Source organism: Tribolium madens, unplaced genomic scaffold (assembly GCF_015345945.1).
Source record: "Tribolium madens isolate multiple individuals breed KSU strain unplaced genomic scaffold, Tmad_KSU_1.1 Scaffold_97;HRSCAF=244;Tcas5.2_LG3a, whole genome shotgun sequence".
NCBI classification, from domain to species: Eukaryota; Metazoa; Arthropoda; class Insecta; order Coleoptera; family Tenebrionidae; genus Tribolium; species Tribolium madens.
In genome coordinates, this window is record NW_025401069.1 from 4,974,806 (window position 1) to 4,992,065 (window position 17,260).

A 17,260-nucleotide genomic window follows, 5' to 3' on the forward strand; every position below is an offset into this window, starting at 1 on the left:
CCTACGAATAAAATTTCCATTTTCTGGTTTATTTTTACCACTCCGTATATAAAGCTGCTTTTTCCCGCACATTAAACGAACAAAACCATTACAGTGGTCGTATCGGAAACCTTGCTACATAAAAAATCACTTATGAAGCACTCAGTTTAGTGTAGTTTCTGCTTGGTAGTTGATTGATTTTTGGCAACAACGTCATGTCATAAAGTAACCGATGTCACCCTCAAGGCATGAAAGAGATTGTACACAAACTGCTGACAAGCCAACAAATAAAATTTAACCCGTGTATAAATACTTGTACATAAGTTGAGCAAAAAATTTTTGGTCGGAAATTACTTTTCTTGATTATTCGTTTAAATGACTGATCCAAGAAAGATATGCCAATAAGAGGAAAACTTTGTCATTGTGTTTAAAAAGAGTTTTAATTATAAAATCGATTTTCAGAACTGCAGGAATTAATCATAATTTTAATTACGAGCACGTAAAATTAACAGAAACTGAGCTGCAATGAGAAATTGAATTTTTTTTTAATTCAAATGTTTGGAGGGTAAAGTTTCAAGATCTGGTTTCGAAACACTTTTGTACTTATTACCAATTGTGAGTAATGGACTTTGACGAACATTATATTATATCTGCTGAAATTTATTTCAATTTCACTCAGGTCATAAAAGTAATAAACGTTTTTCTACACGGTGCATTACTCCGAGAATTTATTTTACAAATAAATCGAATGTTTATGTTACACCGATGGTTATAAATTTTGTAAAACCATATTTTTTAGCAATAGCTATTTGCCATAAACCAGAATTTATCTTTGCAGTTGAGGTGTGAAAATTGAAAATAACTTATGTGGGAGTAGTTGTAATTTTCCCTCGAAAAACCCTTCGGAACAGAACAAAAAACTGCTTCAATAAACTAAAAATATGATTGTTGAAAACAGTTTTTGTAAATTTAGTTAATTAACTTTCAAACTCAAACTTTGGAAAAAAATAGACTACTGTCTAGATGAAATGACTTTTTATTTATTGTTGATTGCATTATTGTAGGACACATCTGTGCATTTTTAATATGTTAATTAATAGAATAAAACATTTACCACCCAAATAAAAATGAAAAAATTAGTTCGCTTCCTGGCGGAGCACTAGCGGAAGGGATTGCTATTACTTCTCCCCCTTAATATTGATAAATGTATTTTTTAGCTTCCAAATATTGATTGGAAGCACAACAAAAACCTAATGGAGAGCTTATTGACAATATTGATAACCATAGCATATTTCTGATAAATGATTATTAACTGTCAGTTTCCCTAACGAATTTAAATATTCCAAGCTCTACAGATTAGTTTCTGATTATGTCACGAAATAAAATATTTTTTCATCATTCGGCGTGTCTACTCAGGCAAAAATAATATGCGATCGAAAAGTTTTCTCATCAAATGTGTTGATGATATCATTACGTGTGTTGGAACTAGAAGCCTAAGTATTACCTACCTGTCTATTTGAAATTTTTATACAAGCTGTTCCGTTTTTATTGTTACATATTTAAACAGGTGATAAAATATTCAATTTAAGACAAAAGTTTCCTATGAACATGTATCAAAAATAGTTATGTAAGCGAACCACACCTCCTAAAAGAGTTTTTTAATGGTGTTCTCCCACCATTGCACTAAAGATTAAATTACAAAAGTTGATACAGCTGATAGATAACACCTGAACGAATTCAAAGATCAGTTGTCGAAATTTTTGATCACGGGCTTTTTAAGCAGTAAAACTAATTTATTTTTGATCCTTTATAGTCTGTAACACATATTGTAAACTGATTTTACTAGTTGTATCGAAAAAACGCAAGAAACATTTTTCTTGTGAAAAACTATTAAATTTAGAATTTCGTGGCTGAAAGTGGCAAGAACCAACAGCCAAAATAATTAGGGTACTTTTTACCCTAAACCCCTCCAGTTTAGGACGCTCCTGAGTAAAAATTTCGACATTTTATCTTTGAATTCGTTTGGGTGTATAAAAGTTATCAGTTGTATCAAATTTTTAAAATGGTTTCTGAAATATTGGACAAAATCCATCAAAACATGCACCCCCTTTAAGGGAGGTAGCTCCCTTATATGAACTTTTATCTTAAAATTGAATATTCTATCACCTGTTTAAATTTATAACAATAAAAACGGAACACCCTGTATATTACGTATTGTACAGTGTAATTACTCTAATCACCGTACAGTGTAATTACAAATTTTCTGCAGTTGTGAGTTTACGTATTATTATTCATGGCATAAGTTTTTAATACGTTTAAGCTCAGAAAGCGACTTAACTTTCCTTTTGTCACTATTAGTATAATTAGTTATTGTGTTATTCTATTCTGCTGATGCAAATTTACCTAATGTTATTTTCTTTTTTGTTTCGTGTAATTAGAGATGAGAAATTTTCGGGTCGTAATTAACTTGTTTTTTAATTTTGAAATGTCTATGGTGATGTTTTAGGCGTGCAAAATTGCTCATTTGTCAGCAATCCTTCATTGTCTGACTAAAAACTGTTTTTCATGTTTCTTGAAATGGATCTATTTATTTGAGCTTTGAATAGGTCAATTCTGCTGAAGTAACAAAAATGCCTACGAATGAAAAACGTCAAATAAGCAAAAAGACATAAATCATAATGGAATCCTCTTAGAAACTTATATTTATGCTAAAAAATCGTCACAATTGAACTGTGACACACAGCGATCTAATTGTTTGTTTTGTAACAAAGAAACACTAAAAGATCTTAATATGTTTTGTATATTTTATATTCGTATAATTACGAAATTACTCAAATTTATTAATAAAGTTTGGATCTGCTCTTTAACTTTATATAACAACAAAACAGCAGCTTTTGACATTTTACCAATTGGCAAAGTTAAAATTCCCTAAAATAACTCGCTTAAAGTAAAAGTCCATTACTAAGCATAGTACTTATTTTGAGTAATTATATTATTTTTCAAGGCGAACTTATATTTTTTTTTTCAGAAAGTGAATAACATTGCAATATGAGCTTCTTCAACTCCTTACAAGAATATGTCAGCAATAGCGTCGCCGGACTCAGTCTAAGCCCAAAACGGTAAGTCTTCAATGATGATTATTTTAATAAAAATGCACTTTAGACAAAATGAAGCATGGGTAAGATTTATTTGTTATAAACTTATATATAAATATAAATATAAAAAATAACAAACAGTGATCAATTTCTTGTGTTATTTATAACACAATAAGAAAATATTTGAATAAAAGAGTTTCGATAATTTGTACACACAACTGTTTTATTCTACTCTAATGTCACATAAAATATTTACGTGCTTTCACTAACTAATTATTTATCAATAAAAGCAGGAATTTTTTTACGCATTGATGTTAAGAAAATCCAAAATATTTCTATGCTTTTTTGCAATATTGCAATTATATCATTAGGCATATGAATATGCAATTGCTTTTTATACAAATAAAATTAAAGTACTTCATAAAATAGCGCTTTACAAAACTAATTTATTAGAAAAAGTTTTATGCTTTTTTGGAGCTAAAAGCATCGTACACTCCTTGCAAAAGAGTTTTTAGAATGTTTCACATTGCAAAGATTTTCTAACTTAGTTTTCTTTAAAAGTAAGTTTTTTCTCAGTGATTTGAACATTCATCCAGTTATGATAAGAGCATTACACAAGGCGACAAAAAAAAGTCATGTCGTGACAACTTGACAAATTTTGTATCATTTTGTTCGTCTCATTGAAACAAATCAAATGCACTAATTTTTTTTTTAAAAGTCCACACACTTTGAACAAAATATTTTTTTCTAATTTAAATGAATTTAAAATACTTTAACTTTAAAAAATCATTACTCAATAACTATTAGGCCGATTTCCTTCAAATAAAGACTATTCTAAAGGGATGGCCTTGCCCTTTAGAATGTTATAAAATTTGAAATTGAATATTGGCAAACTTTTCTTCGATCAGTGTTCGAAGAAGATCGAAGTAAATCGAAATAATCTAAGAAAAACCCTACGAGTAAATTTTTTTTTTCATCATTACCATCGTGTAGAGCATCTCTTTATTAGTTGTAATCCAATTATTTTGTTCAAAGTGTTTTTTATAGTACATTTGATTTGTCTTACTGAGACGAACAAAATGATATAAAATTTGTCAAGTTGTCACGACATGACTTTTTTTTGTCGCCTTGTGTTATTGATTTTAGACTATATTCATAAATGTTGTGGACAAACAATATTTGTAATTTAATTAGTTATCCCTCGAGTTATTACTTGTAAAACGGTAATAAAGTTTTGATCTAAAAACAACTATAACATTAATTAGGGATACTGTATTTGGTATATAAAATATAAGAGTTTTTAAACTAAAACAAAAACCAAGCAATTTGTTAAATGTTTTGATTGTTTTGAATATCTATACCACAGATATGTTTACATATATACTCATATGTACAGGGTGCTGCATTTTGGATGTCCGAATAGGGAATCTCCGAAACTAAGAGGTTTAGCCAAAAACGAGTGATACATTCTGGGGCTCATTTTTTGAGAAAATAGTATTGGTTAAAACCGCATCTCGCTATCGTCTTTTGTTTTCTACTTACAGACAAAAGTTCACATTTTGGCGAAATCTAAAAAAATTTATATCTTCGTTATTATAGAAGATACGGATTTGAAATAAAGATATTATACAAGCACTTTTTATGTAGAATTTAATAATGTAATTAATAATTTTTTCCAGTTGTTGTTTAGTCGTAATAAAATAGACTTGTATTTTTTTAAATGGAAATTATAGGCGGCTATGGCAATTTTGAAAAGCTTATTTTTTTCTGATCTAAAAAATATATATTTGTAACAAAATATTTTTTATAACCATACTTAAAAAGTGAAATACATATTTTGTGTGATAATAGTTGGCCATGGAAAAACTATTTCACTCCAAATGTGTAAATAATAATCAATAAGAGTTTTGTGAACTGTAAAATAGATGAAAAAATAGATAAAATTATAAAGATTTAAAAAATACGATACGTTAGAAGTATTGAATAAATACGCGAGCGCGTCAGAACAAAATTATTACATATTTTTCAAAAATCCTAAAATAAGAAAAACAAATGTGTCAACAGTCAACACAATTTTTTTGGTGATCTAATGGAGGTAGGATAACGTTTTACATAGACGGAATTTGGGTATTTGAATAGCCATATCGTCATTTTTGTGTCATATAAAATATATTTTATTGAAGAATTAAAGCGGCTTTTTTTTACAACACTATGTATCACCAGAAGTTGCAATGGTAATGTTATGCATCTTTTTCATTACTCAGTACTTAGAAAGCTCTTTCATTAGTGACACTGGTTGAATATAATATAGTTTAAATCCTTTTAGTTGAAGATGCAACATTTTTTCATGGCCAACTGCGAACAAAAATCAAAGATAATTTTTTGTTAAAAATGTATTATAATAATTTGTTACAAATATATATTTTCTAGATAAGAAAAAAACAAGCTTTTTAAAAATGACATAGCTATGTATGATTCCCATTTAAAAAAATACAAGTTTATTTTATTACGGCTAAACAAACAACTGAAAAAAATTGTTAACTACGTTATTAAATTCTACGCAAAAAAAGTGCCTGTATAATGTCTTTATTTCAAATCTGTGTCTTCTATAATAACGAAGATATGAATTTTTTTAGATTTCGCTAAAATGTCAATTTTTTTCTATAAGTCGAAAACAAAAGACGATAGCGGGATGCGGTTTTAACTAATATTATTTTCTCAAAAAATGAGCCCCAGAATGTATCACTTGTTTTTGGCTAAACATATTAGTTTCGAAGACTCCCTATTCGGACATCCAAAATGAAGCACCCTGTAGGTACATACAAAAATTGGATGGAAGACTTTAAGATCATCTGACTAAAAGCGCTAAAATATTAAACGGCAATAGGGCAGAACTTACAAATGTCATCATTTTTCAGCTCTTTGTATTAGAATTATAGCTTTAGGTTCTGACTTGATTGAAAATGTTTTGTGTAAAAAATATCAACCAAAAACGAATTAGATCTTTATTGGCGGTTCGTTTTTCTCATTTCAGACTCCGATAAAGGATGAAACCAGGCAGTACAGTAGCAGTCTATGTAAACTGAAATGAACATCTCTGAGTCTCCGATAAATCGTGATATTTATCAATATTTGCAACATAGCAGAACAAAGAAATCTGTTGAACTAATTTTTGAAAGACCATTTTTATTGAAAACCTGTATTTATTCATTTCGCTCAACTAGAAAAAAAAAATAAAGAATAAAGATAATATCCCGCTCTCTTATGCGTAATTTGTGTAGTTTTCAAGAGGTTTTGAAAACTTGGTTCTGAAGTAAGTATAGTCAAATACTATAAATGACGCCTACTATCAATTTTCAGAGGGTTTGCATTGACCTTTGTAACATCCTGTGTCGGTACTTACATAAAAAAATTATTTTAACAAGGATGGTGTTATAATTTTTACGTAACTCATTACGTAATTTTAAGCATTTGTGTAATCCTAAATAAATAGATTAATTAACTTTTAATAATTAGTAATTACTTACTTGAGCTTCTTATCAAAAGAAATTAAATAATATACCTAACAAAAAGTTGAGCAAGTAGGTGGAAACAAAGAAAGAATTTCAGGCAAAGTAAATTTGTTAAGGAAACAATATACTTTATTATTAGTAAACACATAAATTAGGAGTTAAAATGTAAAAGCTTAACAATTCATTTGCTTAATTTAGAGATTGAATTGGTCGTGAAATTTCAAATTTCAGATTTGTTTTATTTGTTTATGGTACAATATTTTTCGTACTGCATTCTGTGCTCGGTAAAGACAAATAAGATGCAACTCTTTTATAAATTGGTATCAGTGATGCAAAATTAAGCCGGTCTTTGTTGTTGTGTTGCATTCCGTTTTTATACTCTTTATTATTTCGTGAAGGATTTGTATTTCACAGAGTAAATAATAAGGTAAGAAGTAGTCCAGAATGTGAGGTTTTGCTGTACGAGTGAGCAAATACCGGGAGGGGCATCGGTTACGCCCAGAAAAGAAATCCCCACTTCTAATTAAATAAAATTGTTGAATTTTTTCACACTTACCTGGGCATTAGTAAGGTACATTCTCTATTTTTTTGGTAATTTTTCATTCACAAATAAAGCCAAATAAAAATAAAAAATAATTTTCTCCTAAAAAGTTTAATTCTAATTTTTATACTGACCTACGCAGATTCACTTCCTACAATTGTTTACAAAATCAGAGAAAAAAAATACCAATTAGATTTTGAATAAAACGCAATTTCCCATCTTAACTTTGAAAATAATTTTTATTTATGACCTGCTACTTGTGGCATCGTAAATTTAGGTTACAATGGTGAACTGCAATTGGGGTAAGATTCCAAGGTTTACAACAAAAAGACCTTTTAAAGCGGTCGGCTACCAGTACATGATTTTTTTGTTGGCAAATTATACCATTTTGTCATAAATCACGGGTCTGGTTTGTGTTTAAATAAAAAAAGAGCGATTATTTGGATAACCAAGTCAAAATTTGAAATTGTGATATCAAAGTTTGATGCGCTAACAGGTACAGATTCATTTAGTGTAAAAACTTTATAGGTAAATTAACAGAAAGTATTCATAAAACACACAAAACTATTACGGACTCATTTATTATCAAAAAAAATTAGAAAAATTCTCAAATTATACCATATCAATAATTAGTTAGGTATATGAAATATCACCAGTTTTAATTAATTAGAAGTCGCGATTTATCAAGTGCGCGTAACCGATGCCCCACCCGGTACAAGAACGAGTCGTCATATGCGTGTAGTAGTAAATATTGTAAAATATCTAAAATTGCTTTTCTTACGAGCGTAAAAAAGTAAGATTTTTCATTAATTTTTGTTCATAAAAGATACGTTTGTATCATCACTGATTTGAAGGGTGGTAGCGTGTCATTTTTTAACCCAAAATATTTACACAAAACATAAAGCATTAATTTTGCAAGTTAGTTCTTGCTTGAGTTCTTTGTATTAGTTTATTTTACATTTAATATCAATGTTTCGCAATAAAAAGCGGTTTTTGAAATAGATAGTTCTTGATTTTTATGACGGACATAAAAAAAACTTTGTATGCAATTCGTTAGTAAAGTATTTCTTTTACTCGATGGATTTGCGCACTCGCGCAAATATTCCTCCTCGTTATAAAATACACTTTACCAATTTGTTACATAAATAACTGTTATTAGTGACTCATCGACGTATTTGTAAAAAAAAATGCGGACTTTTAAATTATTTATTACAACGCCGTCCCAATCACGTCATAGAAAAATCTGTAACATTTGCAGTCTTTAAAAAACTGTGTTAAACAAAAGCTAACTGTTATTTTAAAATAAATAATGATTCTAAATATAAAAAATCGACATCAAAATCAATGAGCAAATTTTAAAGCATTAAAAGAACCGCTTTGCCTAAAACCAAATAATAAATGTTTACTTTTAAATTCAACACAGTTTTTCAATTTTTCGTGGTTTATGTTACTGTTTGTGTTGTTATTTGCAAGTAGATCTACTAAATTTGTCAATTTCGAAACATTTTCCTAATAACTCAGACTGGAAATGACGGCTTGAGAAATATTGAAGAAAAAGTTCAAGACTTGTGCAGAGTCTTAGTCAGAGCGGAAACTGTATTATTTTTAAACATCAAAGTACATTTTTGACATCGCAACCGAGGTAATTTACATGTATTCCGACGTTCGATGTAGATAAGCTCTTGGGTCTCGGCGAAATTTCGATTTTCGTTAATGCCATTTTGATTACTTTCTGTCATCTTATCAGTAACGAAATTGTAAAAGCTATCAATGAAATTGCCCCTCCCTGTCACTCTCTTATCGACTAACGTTTATAAAAGCAAAGCAACTAAGCTTTTTCATCAACTTATAATAAAAGCAGAAAATCTAATTAATAACAAATACTCGTTAAACTATTCGTAATTTGGCCAGTTTTCAGTTCGACACTTGTGACAACTTGTAACTTTCCAATTATATCGACCTTTCCCATTGCCTTGTACTAGAACGTACTATTCCAGAAACTCTGAAGGAGATCTTCCGAGATGATTTCTTATTGTAAACTCAATTAAAGAGTCCAAGACTCGAATGGGGATAATTGCGAAGTTTATCATAACTGACAATTTTAACTAGATAAGGTGGATTAAAATTGTATTTCCTTCGTTAAGTTTATTTTATCCGGATTTACGAGATTTCAGACAGGAATCATAAAAACTCCAGAGATGAGTTATTAAGTTTCAACTTTTAATTCTCGTCACGTAGCACTTTGGTCAAAAGTTGACTGTAATGAATATCAACGCCGTCTGATTTTGAGCACCAATGCCCTTTCTAGTTTAATAAAACCACTATACGTTAAAGAAATTAAAGAAGTTGATTGAATTCAATTAAAATTTAATTAAGCTCTAAGTTTGCTTAAATTGTCGTGGCTTAATTTTGCTTGTAAATACTGTTTCATATCTTTCCACAGATGTTAGGTATATATAAATATTTTGCAACAAAATTCTTGCATTCTGATCTGCAGAAGCAGAACGAACAAAAGGAAATATTTTTAGAATCAACGTTAAATCTTATTATAAACAGAGTTTTATACATTTCGAGTCTTTGACGTTTTTTTACACAATACTTACTGTTACGGTTTAATTTTATTTTAAGCTTTTCTTACTAGTTTGCTTGTCATTTTTACAGAACCTGTTGCCAGGAATTTTTAAAAATGACTCACGCAATAGATAAATGTCTAATCATCAACTCTGGTAGAAATGATCTTAAATTTCTTACTTTGATATTTTATTAACTTATTAACTTATTGAGTTGTTTGTTATTCAAGAATGATGATCAAAACACAAATATCAAAATAATACACAAATATCAAAAATAATGGTACATACACTTTAAAACTATTTTCTTGCTTATAAACACATTTTTATGTGATGTCCATTAAAACGTGACAGTTTTTCAAATGTTATTTCCAATAATTATGACTTACGAACAAGTAAAGTATTTAATTTCTGAATAATTTTTGAGGTCGTTGACTTGGTGGAAATCTAATTTTCATTAGTTTTAAATGTCAGCACTCGGCTTGTTTTTTATGAATAGATGCCGAACTTTTAAGTATAAAAATCAATTACATAGAATTCAAACATGAAAGTATTCATAAAAAGCAAGTAATACGATCTAAATTAGAATTTTTTTTTAAATTGACATCGATCGGTTTTATTACCAAGAAAAAATTCACTTTTAAAACATTATTTGTGACATATCGTCTGACATACTTTGTAAAAAACATGCACGGAAATATGTAAGTGAAAATATTAAATTTCCTCAATAAACTTATTAAAGTCACTACTTTGTTACGTCAAAAAGATTAATGGATGAAATATTGTTTGTAGATTGTGCATAGAGGTATACTTATTTATTTTTTAAACAAATATATGGAAAAAAAAGGAAATAAATCTTGTGTCAAAGTCCACCTTCCTCCTAACTGCTCGTGCGCCATTCTCTTATCAGTTTAATAAAACGCGTTTTGACTTGTTTATGCTACTTTATTTGTTACGTTATATTTTGCATATTCAATAAATATTGTTCCTGTTACATTAAATTGGTCTGTTGCTTGTTGGTTTGTTATGTTGAATATTAGGACTGCGTCTCCAAGTTCTCGGTTTTCGAAATTTTCGGATTGGTTCCATATTTTGATCTTTGGTCCTACTGATGGTCCTAGTTGTACTGGTGGTGTAACCATGCTTCTGTAGTCAACTGTTCCTGATTCGATGTCGTAAAGTTTTGCGGTTAATGATCCTCCTGTTCCTGTAGCTTGAAATATTGCACCTGCTATTCTTACGGGTCTGTCAAGAAGGGGTGATCCAAGGTCACGGATCAAAGTCACTACTTTGTTACGTCAAAAAGATTAATGGATGAAATATTGTTTGTAGATTGTGCATAGAGGTATACTTATTTATTTTTTAAACAAATATATGGAAAAAAAAGGAAATAAATCTTGTGTTATTTGTGGTTTCATTAAGTTTAATATTTCAAATAATAACAACAACAATAATAAGAAATCTAAAATTTTCTTTAAATTTATACCCGTCTTGTTTTATTCGGTTTATGAATCTTCCTCGCGTTAAATTTACGAAAGCTTAATTTCCTTCAAAAAGGAAATGTCGCTCGTTCTACTACTCTGGAATCCATAATTTAACCCAAAGTTATGCAAATGAGATAACTATCTTGTTCTTTTTACTTGCCGCAAATACGAGAGATTTCACGCCGATTCCGGCGAGATATGAAACACTAAATTTACTCCATGTCATCTCGTTAACACAGCACGAGTTACTATTTAAAGACAAGAAGCAAATTTCGTGAATTAAGATCCACTCAAATTTATGGTGCAGTCACAAAGCACGCACCACCACTTGTCACTGATTACATCAAGAAATCGCGCCGCGCCGTCTGGAAAATAAACATGAAACACGAAATAGCAAGGAAAACACTTATATTAAGAATAATATTATAGGATTTCAAGTTTTTTTGAAAATAACTGCTGTCTACATTGCTTTGTTCGTAATCTTAATCTACGTATTGTCGTCTAAGCGCAGAAAATGGAAAATTTTTGCTAAAAATATTACTTTATTTCAAGGAAAAAATGGATTCGGTTGTTTTGTACAAATGCAGCTGTGCTAGTAATTGGTCAATAACTAAATACTACTTCTTAAGCTGCTCCGAAATGTGTTCCAACCTAGGAAACGACTTTCTTTAACATTACTGTGTTAAAAGTATCTATGAACGTCACTGTTTTGTACAATTAAATTTTCTTTTAAACGAAAATGAATGTCAAACGCCTTTACATGGGTGCTATTAGAAACTGCTTTTGTGATTATTCAAATAAAAGAAGTTGGTATTTTTTATGTTGTTAAAAATAGAAATAAAATTCAGCAAATTTGTAGACAAAAACGGTATCGCTAAAAGTTCTTGGAAATTTATTTAAAAAAAATGACTGAAAGTGCGAAAGTCATAAAACGACTGTTATTTGGATGCAATTTATAATGTAAATGTTAAAAACATACCATAATTATTACATAGAAATTCATGATAATAACCAATAATCATGAAGGAAGGCAATTAAATTTGAGAAAGGGGTACGCAGTAAAAATTTTGAAACTAAAGCTGAAGAATTTATAATCTTGATCCTTGTATCTTTGTGTTCTCTACAGAATATTTTTTTCTACGTACACACCGTTTTTCATTAAAATTTTCATAACGGGAAGCGCATTTTTGTTCATAACATTACACTGCTTCTATTAATAGCATTCAATACCAGGAATTTTTTTTATTGTTTTTAAAATTTAATATTTCTTTAATTAGACGTAAATCAGTTTACTCTTTCAATTACCTCTTGAACTTTCAGGGCATGAATATCATCCATTTTCTCCATTTATTGAATGGAAATATGTAAAATGAACCGAGCAAACAAGGAGACACTCCAACATAAGCTCAAAGATACTTGTTGTTTTGAGTTTGAACTATTTGCTGAATACAACCCAAACGGAAGCAACTGTCGGCATGAATTGGTAAACCGCGAGTACCGCTACACCTGCTCTTGAAACAGATTTCAAACGATGGCTTGTATTGTTCCATCAATAAAGCGAATATACGTAGTTTATACCAAGTCAAAGCGTGCTTATCCTACATCGGAAAACAAAACTCATCTTCTTAATGCGTTACCTCCACCAATTATGACCTAAATTGGCAAAAATTTATCGAAAATTTTAAATATCTACTGATACCGGTCGTCGTATATTAAAGTTACTTAACGAGATTAAAAGTGTTAAATATTGATTTTTGTCGCTTTTTTAATTCTTTTAATGTAGTCATCTAAAGACTAAACCAACTGGCATCGATAAGTTAAAAAGTAATTTCTTAATGAAAGTGTCTTATTTTTTAACAAGAAGACATCTCTTTTCCCAATTTTTCACATTTAGAGAAAATTCAAATTTTAGCATCAATGTCATTTTGTAACTAAGAATCCAACACGTCAAATACCACTTTTGTAAAGTGTAATTTATAAAAACAGCAGCACTTTATTTGTACAAGGTTATTTCAAACATCAACATGTTGCTTAGCTTTGTAGCACAAGTCGTTAAAATTAGAGTAAATGTTATGGAAAGGATGCAGCTTGACAGATGTAATTGTTTTATTTTTACAGTTTATCTAATACAAAATATTAATGTCACCTGTTGCAAGAATTATTATCACTTGTAAACTATGACTAATTCAAAGAATTTATTTTCTATCCCGGCGCATCCACCATTTTAAGGCAAATTTTAAAACATTACAACACAAGTTTCAATTCTGAAACCAAAATAACGCTTATTTGTGCTGCTTTTAAGTGAATTTAAAAGCTTTTGCTAATAATAAGAAAACGAAAATCAGTTGGAATGAATAATTGCAAAATTGTTTCGTTTTCCGATTAATATAATTCAATTCATTGAATCCATAACGTTCGTCAAAAATTATTAAACTTTGATTAAAATTGAACCTAGTAATCTAAAGCCGATACAACCCGTTTTAATTTAAAAATGTTTCCTCATCCGAGTTCGGAATGCCGCTTGTTAGTTGTTTGCTCTTGATTGCAAAATTGTTTGGTATTTTAGGTAATTTTGGTTTTATTTTTAGAGAAAAATTGTAATTGTAAAATTGTGTATTTTATGTTATTAGAAGTAAAAGTGATAGTTTATGTGGCGAAGCTGAACGTATCAAATTAGTTTAAGTTTGGATTAAAATTGTAATTTGGTTCTTATGAATAATAAAATTTTAGAGTTACTTATTTTGGAATCGTTTATTTTTTCTTCATGCCGTCAACGCCAGAATATCAGTTCATTACGCAATTGGAAAAAAAAACGATTCACTAGTATTTTTCTGTAGAATCTTTTCTTTTGGTATTCCGGTTAATTCTGAGTTTTCATACATATAAAAAGCTTATTGTATATTATTTTGTTTAATAAAAAAAATTATTTTTAGTTATTTTAATGTTAATAAAATATATTTTTCCACGGCAGTGTGTACAGGGTGCTGCATTTTAGATGTCCGAATAGGAAATCTCCGAAAGAGGTTTAACCAAAAACGAGTAATACATTCTGGGGCCCATTTTTTGAGAAAATAATATTAGTTAAAACCTTTTGTTTTCGACTTATAGACAAAAATTGACATTTTAGCGAAATCTAAAAAAATTCATATCTTTGTTATTATAGAAGACACAGATTTGAAATAAAGACACTGTGGAGACACTTTTTTACGTAGAATTTAATAATGTAGTTAATATTTTTTTTCAGTTGTTTGTTTAGCGGTAATAAGATAAACTTGTATTTTCTTAAATGGGATTCATAGATGGCTATATCATATTTAAAAAGCTTGTTTTTTTCTTATCTAAAAAATATACATTTGTAACAGATTATTATAATTCATTTTTAGCAAATAATTATCTTTGATTTTTGTTTGCAGTTAGCCATGAAAAAATGTTGCATCTTCAACTGAAAGGATTTAAACTATATTATTCAACCAGTGTCACTAATGAAAGAGTTTTCTAAGCACTAAGTAATGAAAAAAATGCAAAATAAATCCTAAATCAACTTATTGGCGATGAATAACATTTCTTTGTTTTTAAACAAGCTAACATTACCATTATAACTTCTAGTGATACATAAGTGTAAAAAAAGTCTCTTTAATTCTACAATAAAATATATTTTATATGACACAAATATGACGATATGGCTATTCAGATATCCAAATTCCGTCTATGTGAAACGTTATGCTACATCCATTAGACCATCAAAAAATGGTTTTTCTAATTGTGTTGACTGTTGACACATTTGTTTTTCTTATTTTTGGATTTTTGAAAAATATGTAATAATTTTGTTCTGACGCGCTCGCGTATTTATTCAATACTTCTAACGTATCGTATTTTTTAAATTTTTATAATTTTATTGATTTTTTCATGTATTTAACAGTTCACAAAACTCTTATTGCTTATTATTTACACATTTGGTGTGAAATAGTTTTTCCATGGCCAAATATTATCAAACAAAACATGTATTTAATTTTTTAAGTACAATTATAAAAAAATATTCTGTTACATATACATATATATTTTTTAGATCCGCTTTTCAAAATTGCCACAGCCGCCTATGATTTCCATTTTAAAAAATACAAGTTTATCTTATTACGGCTAAACAAATTACTGAAAAAAACTAAACAAAAATCAAAGATAATTTTTTGCTAAAAATGTATTATAATAATTTGTTACAAATATATATTTTTTAGATAAGAAAAAAACCAGCTTTTTAAAAATGACATGGCCATCTATTTTTAAAAAAATGCAAGTTTATTTTATTACGGTTAAACAAACAACTGAAAAAAATTGTTAACTACATTATTAAATTCCTCGTAAAAAAGTGCCTGTGTCTTTATTTCAAATCCGTATCTTCTATAATAACGAAGATATTTTTTTTTTAGATTTCGCCAAAATATCAACTTTTGTCTGTAAGTCAAAAACAAAAGACGATAGCGGAATGCGGTTTTAACCTATATTACTTTCTCAAAAAATGTGCCCCAGAATGTATCACTCGTTTTTGGCTAAACCTCTTAGTTTCGTAGATTCCCTATTTGGACATCCAAAATGCAGCACCCTGTACATTTATAAAGAAGTCATTTCCTTGATCTTTAATTTTTTTAGATAAATCAATAAATACATTCCTTATGCATCTAGCTTGTGCGACTCTGAAAGAGCCTGATGACTATGTATTTATGAGAACACAGCCACTTTTCCAGTCCATATACTTGTCACAGGTTTGACAATCTCATCTAATTGTTTTCTCCTTGTCGCAGATTTTCCTTAAGCAGAACTGACACGGCGGAACCCCCCACAGGAATTCCCCCAGGATCGCGTAGCAATTCAGGTGATAGCAACACTCCCGGTTTTCCAAAAGTTCTCCCGGCACCTGGTGCCAGTGCTCTCGTCCAAAGACGTCGCAGCACATTGGAATGTCTCGTACCTGCACCCCCTGTCCGAAGGCCTGGCTCCTTCAGACAGCGTTCACCAAAAGCCACTCCTGACAAACGACCTTCCTTCTGCAGTAGAAGACTGAGTTGGCCCGACATCGATCATCAGGTTCGTTCGGGGTAAGAAACACACATCTTCGGCATGAAACAATAGCATGATAGCATGAACACGGGACGTGTGCTTAACATGATAAAATGATGCAGTCGAATAACCTATTTTAGAGAGTTTAAGAAACGAGGTAAATACGTATTGTATGTTCTATTTTTGACTGCGAGTTTATTGGAATTTTATAACGCAATTTAACGGAATCGTGTTAGAATAAGAGCTCAGTTTTATTTATGTCTTCATAAAAGATGCACTTGTTTGGTTTATTGGACGTTTCAAATATCGCTTTTGTAAATTAGTAACTTTGATAGAAATGAAATAAAAAACTGTGTTCTCAAAAGAGTTATGGTCATAATTTCATTATTTTTTGTTAATTTGATTGTTTATCGAATAAATAGAATACTGCGAAGTTACTCATCGTTAATTTAAATTATATACCTAAAACTTTTTTCTTTTGCTACACATTCCATAATTTTTATCATTTTCAACATTTTTGTTCAACAGAATGATTTGCAAACTGAAATTATTTTCTCTTCAACAAAAGAAAACAAGGATGCATAAATGGTAAATTATTCTGAAGAGAGACAAAATAACAAACTAGCTCTAAGTGTCATTTGACAAAAAAATTACGTTTAATTACTAATTTATTAATTATTTACAACAATAATTACTGCTAAAACTGCGTATGCTAGCAAGAGTCTCTAACTTTAACTGAGTCGCTAAGTGAAAAAAATATATTTCACACTCTTCTTTCTTTTCTTGCATTAAAATTCAAAGAACTTTTTTATTTCCTAATCAATATAAATTTGCAGTTAAAAATCGTTAAATCATTTTAAAGAATTTGGGAGTTTTAAATAAAGAGTTAGAGAAGCTTAAAATTGAAAAGAAATTGTTGCTTTTTTATTCTCAGCCATTTAACTTGTTGCTGTTATTTTCTAAAAATTACTGTTGTGAGTTTAAAAAAAATTACAGTAGAAAGTTGCTAGTAGAGTACAAAAACAAT

General features: G+C 29.4%; 1 protein-coding gene across 2 annotated transcripts in view; it reads left to right on the forward strand.

Annotated features, from left to right (window-relative positions):
- The window catches only part of LOC123014983 (BAI1-associated protein 3), a 119,015-nt gene that overhangs the window by 74,996 nt on the left and 26,759 nt on the right, over window positions 1-17,260 (forward strand). For both annotated transcript variants that reach the window (XM_044414349.1, XM_044414348.1), the window contains exons 2-3: window positions 3,008-3,098; window positions 15,978-16,271. In XM_044414349.1, the coding sequence (XP_044270284.1) occupies window positions 3,028-3,098; window positions 15,978-16,271 (365 nt within the window). In that variant the 5' untranslated portion in view covers window positions 3,008-3,027. The remainder of the gene's footprint in view (window positions 1-3,007; window positions 3,099-15,977; window positions 16,272-17,260) is intronic.